This window comes from Channa argus, chromosome 9 (assembly GCF_033026475.1).
Source record: "Channa argus isolate prfri chromosome 9, Channa argus male v1.0, whole genome shotgun sequence".
Taxonomy (NCBI): Eukaryota; Metazoa; Chordata; class Actinopteri; order Anabantiformes; family Channidae; genus Channa; species Channa argus.
In genome coordinates this window covers 13,736,336-13,745,000 of record NC_090205.1, presented here as the reverse complement: position 1 = coordinate 13,745,000, position 8,665 = coordinate 13,736,336, and the positions used below count along the sequence as shown (strand labels likewise).

At 38.1% G+C, this 8,665-nt stretch overlaps 1 protein-coding gene across 1 annotated transcript in view; it reads right to left on the bottom strand.

Annotated features, from left to right (window-relative positions):
• The window catches only part of cog3 (component of oligomeric golgi complex 3), an 11,224-nt gene extending 4,610 nt beyond the window's left edge, over positions 1 to 6,614 (bottom strand). Inside the window, exons 1-16 of the mRNA XM_067516756.1 lie at positions 6,404 to 6,614; positions 5,993 to 6,139; positions 5,832 to 5,893; positions 4,917 to 5,082; positions 4,290 to 4,364; positions 3,880 to 3,972; positions 3,593 to 3,718; positions 3,390 to 3,470; positions 3,233 to 3,276; positions 3,026 to 3,152; positions 2,328 to 2,419; positions 2,022 to 2,161; positions 1,116 to 1,276; positions 685 to 793; positions 471 to 589; positions 259 to 348 (exon numbers count right to left, since the gene is read on the bottom strand). Coding sequence (XP_067372857.1) covers positions 259 to 348; positions 471 to 589; positions 685 to 793; positions 1,116 to 1,276; positions 2,022 to 2,161; positions 2,328 to 2,419; positions 3,026 to 3,152; positions 3,233 to 3,276; positions 3,390 to 3,470; positions 3,593 to 3,718; positions 3,880 to 3,972; positions 4,290 to 4,364; positions 4,917 to 5,082; positions 5,832 to 5,893; positions 5,993 to 6,139; positions 6,404 to 6,571 — 1,800 coding nt within the window. The 5' untranslated portion in view covers positions 6,572 to 6,614. The remainder of the gene's footprint in view (positions 1 to 258; positions 349 to 470; positions 590 to 684; positions 794 to 1,115; positions 1,277 to 2,021; positions 2,162 to 2,327; positions 2,420 to 3,025; positions 3,153 to 3,232; positions 3,277 to 3,389; positions 3,471 to 3,592; positions 3,719 to 3,879; positions 3,973 to 4,289; positions 4,365 to 4,916; positions 5,083 to 5,831; positions 5,894 to 5,992; positions 6,140 to 6,403) is intronic.
• Positions 6,615 to 8,665: the final 2,051 nt, after the last annotated feature.

The window sequence follows — 8,665 nt, the reverse complement described above, 5'->3', positions numbered from 1 at the left end:
GAAGGTTAGAAAAGCCCTTGAATGAAGGATGGTCTGCTAAAAACACTATAAAGGACCTATTAAAATAACATTTTTAAAGCCATGGCAGCAGCGTTACTCAAAGATGCTGCAGCCTAAAGGAATATGAAATAGGACAAAACGCATTTTATCTAAGACTGAACAAACGAAAGGCACTTATCCCACTATTATGACAATAAAAACCTGAAAAGTTTAGTAAAAATGCAAAACGTTACTCTACTTTTAACCATATGTGCCAACCTTGTTTTTAAGGATGCCATCAGATGCTTTAAGCAGGGACTGGATGCAGGCAGATAAGGCTTCTTGAGATAAACCCTGGAAGACTGCTCTCTGGAAAAAGACCAAGTCACAATAAGAATCACATGAATGGAAAAATGCAAAAGTGAAAAATATCCTACAAATCTCCTACCCTGTTTCAAGACTTTGAATGAGTAATAAAACTGAAGACTCACATCCATACATCTGTAAAGTTTGGACAGGCAAACCAGTGTTCGTCTGACAGTGGGGTACCACATGCCGTGCAGATCAGCAGGAGAGATAGACGTCTGCGAGCGTGATGCTTCAGTGTTCCCTGTATTCATTGTGCAAATGAAAAGAGACATCAACAAAGTGACAATAGCACCAAAAGTATAAAAATAAAAAGCGTCAAAATCTGGACATACGGACCAACATTACTGTTTCTTCTACCATTAGGATCCTCAAGGTGTACATCAGAAAACACTGACTCCTGTGACATCTGCTTTACCTGCTCTTCTTTCAAACTTTGAGCGATTCTCTATTGATGACAACAAAGCAAAAGCACACAGCAGTCGATTTAATGTGCCAGATGTTGGTATGTCACATTTTATATTTTTGCTGCAATAGAAGGTCTACAGGGGTTTAAAGGCTAAATTAGGAGAAAAACAAATTCAACTTCAAAACAGGATTTTTAGAAAAAGAAGAAAATATCAAGTGGATTAAGGACATTTCACTTCAAGAGAAAGATCTTTTTAAATGTAAGCAAAAGACTGAAAGTATTATAAGCTACAGCAACTCCAACAACGGGTGTTTTATTTGAGATAATTTCCAAACTGAAAATCTGTGTCATTATGACCTACCTCCATCATCTCCAGTTTCTCCGGATAGGCCAGGTCCCCTGGAGCTGGGTTGTAGCCTAAGATATCAGTCTGAATGTAAATGTGTGTCCTGTAGACCAGCCTCTCCTGGACATCCTCCAGCATCTGCTTCACTAGTGCATCAAAGGCCCCCAACTGAGCAGCTGCATAAAAACACACGGGTCAGTTTACAGTCCAGTACATTTTAAAACCACAACAAAGTTTGAACTGTGCTGTAAACTTACTTGACAAGTTCAAGTCCTGAAGTACGAAGATATGCATGTGATGTACAGAGATGAGCAATAGCTAAAAAGACACAGTGCCATCTGCAGCGAAACACCCCAGGCCTCAAATTTCAAAGAACATATATCATGTTCCCCTGTTTTTTCTAAACGTTTACAGGAGTTTGCCTACTTAGATACCAACCTGCTTTAAAAAAAAACGTGCTTCTAATTTTTAACAAACATTAACGCGGCAATGTGCATTTTTCTATAAAGCTTGATGATCAATAAAAATTCATGAGTGAACCAATCCACATTGTCTCAGATGCAGAAAAGTCATAATACCCCTTTCCTTCTGGCAAAAGGACAGAATTGCCAATAGCAAAAAAGGCTGACAACTTCTAACTTTAAAAAACCTAAGCCCCTGGACTACAGGATGTAGTTTAGAAATCCTCATCTAGTTTTTAGCTAAATAAAGTGGGATAGAATTTCTGTTTAGCAATTATAGTAAAAAAAAAAAAAAAAAAAAAAGGAAATTTCAGTTAACTGACGTAAAAAACTTAAGGGTTAAAACATATACATGACACTGTATGAACAATTCAAGACACAGCTGCATCTTTGTGACTTAGAGCTGAGTAGCCAATGTGACACACAAGAAGCTGTGAGGAAAACAAAAGTTCTGACCTACCATTGTTATAAACATGATCCTCCAGCATCTCATTCTTGAGGATGCTGCAGAGCTCAGACAGGGTTTCCAGGTGGACGATGTGGATAATAAGAGGCCGGAGGACATCGTACAGGGACAAACATAACTTCTCAAGCATCTCACTGTCAGAGATTTAAAAAAAAAAAAAAAAAAGGATTCAATTTACTTTGCACATCGGACAAAACTTTTCCAAGGAAATTTAAAGTAGTCACACCTTGAACTAATACAAGACAGTGGCTCTTTGTGTGTGCTCAGGAATCATGTTTCCATAAGGGAGGAGCTACTTACTCTAGTTTTGATGTTGGTCTAGAGAAAAACTCATTGTACAGCTGGTGTTCATCCTGGCACACATGAACCATAAAAGCACAGCCACTACGAACCTGTGGGAATACAGATAATGATCAGCTACTGCAGCTTACATACACTCCACTACAACCAAGCAAACACATTTACCACATAAATGATGCAGGGAGCAATAACTAACAATTCACTACCTTTCAAGTTAAAATAAAAGTAAAATCTCAGAGAGGAAGGGTTGTTGTTATGTTTCACTGCATGTTATTCTGACTTGTAATCGTAACATCAAACCAAGTAATTCAAAAATGTAAATGCCACAAAAGTGTCAACATGCAAAGTCTCTGCAGGTGCTAAAACTGAATCAGGTTTGTATGAGGTATTACAGTATAATAAATACTTGACCATTAATTAGGATAGTTAAAATTTCACACCAAAAGGACAGCATAGCAATGACTCACAGCTTTAAAGATAAGGTGTTACTAACAGCACCAAGCCTCTAAGCAGGAATTCGGTAAAGAACGAAACAGGAGAATGCTCTGGATGCTTGCTGTACACAGGCTACACTCATTTATCTTGTACAAACTCTAGAAAATATCCCAAACGGTCCACACTGAGCCTTCTTTCCATGCTCAAATGTCATTTTACTATACTTAAAGGGCAGTTTCAGCTTTGAACTAGCCAAGCTTTACCAGAGCACAGTGGTCTTTGCTGTTTTGGTTGGTCAGGTCAGTAATGGTGGACATGATGCTGGGACTCAGGAGCTGCTCTCTCTGGTCTAGGTAGCACTGATAGATATCATCTAGGAGCTGATGGTATCTGTTTACATCGACACAAGGAAGGATGACTTAATTTAGAATTATAACAGGGATGCTAAAGCATAAAATGCCAATACTCACTCTGGAATCTTCTCGGCTCGCTGTTCTATCTGTTCAATCAGTGACTGGAATAAAAAAAAAAAAGTCAAATACATTTTTTATTATAGACAATGCTCTATGTATAACTGTTACCATATAGTGTATGTTGAAGAGGTAATAAAAAAATCATTATACTTACATTAACTTTAGGTGCAGCTGCTCTAAACTTAACATAGTACAGTGTAAAGGCATTATCTGCATTGGTTAAACCCATTGGGTCCTGGAGAAGACAAAGAGGGATTAGGTCAAGTTTTCATATTGGACTACTAGGCACATACACTGTCAATGTCTCTACACACAGCTGTTGTCTGTGTAGGAAGAAGACATGTGACTTATTCTCACCCTTTTTGTTAATTGGCTTGTGAGGTTCTGCATGGTGTTTACAATGTAGATCTTCATGAAGTGCATAGCTTTGGAGAGACATTGTTTAAACTTAGCCAAATACACCGGATAGTCCTTGAAATTAGGCTGCAACACATAGAAATAAAGAGCTTTAGGTATTTTGCATTCACATACTAAATACTACAGCATATGATCTAGTCGCTGCTTTGATTTTGTTGCTGCTAATAGAAATAAATGTGTGGATTTTATTTGAAAACTTTTTTTTAACAAAAAGGTGAAATACTTACATGTGAGGAAACATATTCTATGCATTCATCCAATTTTGAAAGCATTGGTATAAAGCCTTCACTATTTACAGACAAGGTTGGGGAGTTCAGTTTCTGTAAAGACAATGATGTCAAAGCATAAACAACTGTAAACATCAAGCTATTGGGTTTTATAATCAAAATACTTTTTTTGTTTGTTTGGACCAGACCAAATTAAAACATGTAAAACTGTTTTTTCCTTGTTATATTTAGAAACTGGTGTTGGTGAAACTAAGATGCACTAGCACGTTTTATGAAACTTAAATGTAATTTTAAGAGTTAATAATAGCAATGATAACATCTTATTAACCAATTCATTGACTGATCATTTACACTACATGCATTTAGCAGTTTAATGTCTCAAGATGCAGACAAAAAGAAATCCAGCCTACCGTGTTGATGTTTTCTAACTCATTAAAATATGACAGTTTCTGCTGTATGCTCTCTGCCAGGTCAACAAGCTCTGACTGCAAAGAGAAAAAAACAACAAACCACAGTTAACACAATATGGCATGACAGTTTAATTTCAGTTCGGTTCAAGTTCCTCAAATGGTCCAATTTACATATATTTGTGAACATGAGCAGCTATCTGCAAACGCAGGGAAAAAAGCGAGAATAAAGAAGAAAACTGCAGTGTCAATAAGATTAAATGTGCCACAAAAAGAACAAACGGCAGAGTGGAGAGTGCCTGTTAGCAATTTTATATTCAGACAAGCTTTTATTTATGTCAGGCTGTTCTGAACTAGATTGTGTACGCCACTTCCAGTAATCTACTGTGTCTCCTTTGGTTGTTACCACAGTTGGTTTCAGACAATTTCCCAATTCTGAAGAGCTTCATAATTTAAACCATTCAGACTACGGCTAATTTTGCAGTCTGGGATGTTTATTCTTACAAATAATAAATAATCACATCTTGATGGCCTGTGAAGTAGCCATGAAATGACAGCATAATCAGAATATTTTACAGTTTCAGCTAACTGAAATATCAATAAAGGCAACAAGAACAGTGGTGATCATACCTGTTCTTTTAGAAGCTGTTCACAGGCCTCATGTAGGGTACCAGTCTTATTGGACACAAACAGATACTGTTTCTGAAGGGAATCCAAGTGTGCCAGAGCTGTACTGACATCTGTCAGAATAGCATCACATTGTTCCTGGTAGCAGTATAGATCATTTCTGGTTTTCCTGAAGGGGGAAATATACATTATCTGTTTACTTTCCCTATAACAAGACGATGCTGTGACAAACCATTGCATTAAATAGCAGTTTGACACTGAGCAGGAAATATGATGCACTGTTCCCTGTAAGCTAAAGTTCTAAACCAGGGCCTCACTGCAAAATGAAACCCAGTAACTGTCAAAAACACTTGGTGTGATGCCGTGTTCATGGAGCAGAAAATAACAACACAATTCTGTTCTATGCTTTTCCTTCATTTGGTCCTACTTTTTAGACCTACTCCCCCCCAAATAAAACTGCCAAAGCCCTGCGTTCTGTCACTGTGTCTCCATTCAAACACAAACATTAAACGTTTCTATTATCTCAGGCATTTCAAGAGTTGCTGTGCATGTGTGTCTGTGCACATTTTTGTCTGCTTTAAATATAGCCTTTGAAACAGACTGAATTTCCTTTCATTAAATATAAATCACAGAATAAAATGGAAATATGGGCAGCATCATTAATGATATATGTAGTGGATGCAGGGTTTTCCTGTCTGTAGGTAAGTATTTCTGCAAGACTTTAAATGCAAATCACACAATGTTCACTTGCCATAAAATGTTAGTATCCACTGTAAAAAGCAAAAAAGATTTTGCGTTGTAGAGGGTGTGCATGCCTAATATACCTTTTCATGAAGCCCACCCTGCTCTGTACAAGCATCAGGTTCAACCATCCAAACATTACAGACAGTACAACACAACAGTATAGAATGTAAGCACCTGTATTTTGAGCTCTCATCCTGGTCCATTTTTGCCTGTAACTTGGCAAACCAGGCAAAAAACTGCAATGCAAATACACATTGTATTACAATCATGGGGAGTATTATGACTTAGTGGCTGTATTGCCTATGACAGTGTTGAGTGCTGATAAAAACAGTCACCTGTTGGGCAGTTTCTATCTTATCATTCTCCATGTCGAGCATCTGGAAACCCTTGAGCAGGACGTCCTCTGTTGAGGCGGGCACAGTCGCTGTGAAAGGGGACTGCAAGGACCGGGATGCAAGGCTACACAAGTCCTCTATTGGGAGCTGCAAAAAAACCAAACAGTGTCTGGGTTTTAAAACAGACTGCAAGTTACTTTTGAAGCTAGCTTGGTAGCTTGACGTGACGGAGTGCATGAGCAAGCCCACTAGTTAGCCTGTAAACCTAATCTTGTTAACATAGCAAAATATGTTGTTGATTCAGTATAGGGCCAGTTTCTCTAATTAAAATGTAGTGGACGTTAACGTCACTTAGACAGTAAGTTAGCAAGCTAGCTGTTAGCTAGCTAACTAGCTTCGGAGTCGCCTCACCTCTGAGGGGAGAGACAGCGTTTCAGCTGCGGCTCGGATCTCCAGGACAGAGTCCATTTGTTTCTCCGTGAGTGGAGCAATTGCATCGGCACGGCGATCCCATAGCGACAGTTTCTCCCGGGTTTCTTTATCTGTTATGTCCAGGAGGGACTGATCTGTGGACGCCATCGTTTACTTCGGACAGCACCAACGTCAGCAGCAGCAGCAGCAGGTACTTCCTGTTCCGGGAGCGGGGGCGGGGCTCGGTGGAGTGGCTGATTCAGAGACGAGTTTAACCTTTTACAAGCTACAATGAGAAATATTAGTTTTTTCTTTTATCAAGTTTTTAAAGCTGTCAAGGTGGATGTATTTTAACTAATTAAACTATTAGTTCACAACTTCTTTTGACAGGTGTTGCAATTACAGTAGTTGATATTCTCTCTGTTTTTTTCATTTTGTGTGTGTGTGCTTGTTTTATTGTGTTTGTTTTTAAATGTGTATGTTGTTATAACACATTTAATCAAGTTTAAGTGTAATCAAATGTGTCACTAGCCTGCATTATTAGAAACATACATACAGCGGTAAGGCCGTCCTCCACGGACCACAGGGTCAGTGGTTCGATTCCCGCTCCTGGCTATTTGTCGAAGTGTCTCTGGACAAGACACTGATGCGCCAACAGCCCATTCTCATCCCCAGTGCGGATCCAAGCCCAGTAGAAATTGGGGAGGGTTGAGTCAGGAAGGGCATCCGGCGTAAAAACTGTGCCAGAACAACATGCGGACAATGATCCGACGTGACAACCCTGAACTCACGGGATAAGACGAAAGGAGGGGAAGAAATAGTACTAAATAAAAACACACGCAATTAAGTAAGAGCTAGACAGATGTACTGGAGCTGTGGTTTTTTAGAAAACGTATTTCTAATAATTTAAGGCTACTACTATCTTGATCCATTTGGTATTAATCTATTCTTGAGCAGGCTATTCAGGTGCTATTTGTACTGTGTTCACTTTGAATTGAAAATGCCTGAGATATCTCATGGATGACAGCTGAAGATTATAATATTATTAGCAAAAAAAACAAAAAATAGACCAGTGAGATAGATAGAATTAATGGGTGGGACAGACTGTGGCCTCTAGCAGCAAATTCATCTATCACAATAAGGACAAATCCAGCAGATGGAGCCCTGGGGCACATTTTTAATGCTCCAAATCCATTGTAACCCCAACCCCAAGTCTTCTCTCCAAGTACTGTGTGTTAGGTGTTGCAGTCAGACATGCAATGAATTTATCTTGTCCTATAACATACAGAGCCAGAGACTCTACTATGTCTGTCTTTGTAAAGCCATGAAGAAGAAAGTATGCCTTTGTCTAAATTTATTTTTCACTACAAAGCTTTTTTTTAAATATCATAACAGAAAGTGGACACTCAAGAAATGTGTCTTTTTCAGTACAAATAAAATGTATTATTATTATTATTATAACTTGAATTAATTGTAAACTTGGCCACAATCAACATCCCTTTGTCTTTGAAAACAACAAGTATATTTTACATATTTTCTACAGCCTGCTTTCAATGTCATAAAACAATATAGAAGCATTTAACAGTAGCTTTGTCATCTCAAAGTTGTTTGTTTCATTTTGATTGTAATGTATGCAGACCACACCTACTATTCTCAATATAATATCCAACTTTTTGTATTATCTCAAAAATAAAAATACAAAAAGAACATTTATATTAACATTTTCTAATACTATTACATAGATTTTGCCCTTAGAAACTGTTCGTGAATCCTTCAGAATCCTTTGGTATAACAGCTAAAATTACAGTTAAACCCACAGCAATGTGTAGAATTAACCGAATTTACACGAATTTCAAAAAGGTGATCTCAAAATCTTTATGCCATTACACGCACGAGATAGTGTTCATGTATTGCAGCTGTCTGCAGGGTATCTCATGGGGAGGTCACAGAGAGTTCACATTTTTTTCTTCCCCTTTTGCTCTTGTCTACTTCAGTTGAAAGGGGATGCTGTAGAATTCAAGCCACGTTACTCTAGTACAAAAAGAGTTGTCAGAGCAAATCTTGTCAGAAGTTTCGTGGCTCCGTGTGGGTCACAGTGAGTCCTATAAGTTTGACACTGTTCCTCTTAGTGGTGGCATTTTCTTTTCATTGTAGTTTCGTAATGGTTTGTTCCAGGTTTAATGGCAGAACAAGTATAATTAAGTGTAAACAAGCATTCAATTATAATCTTACTGTAGGAGATTTTTAGAATGCAGTACAATT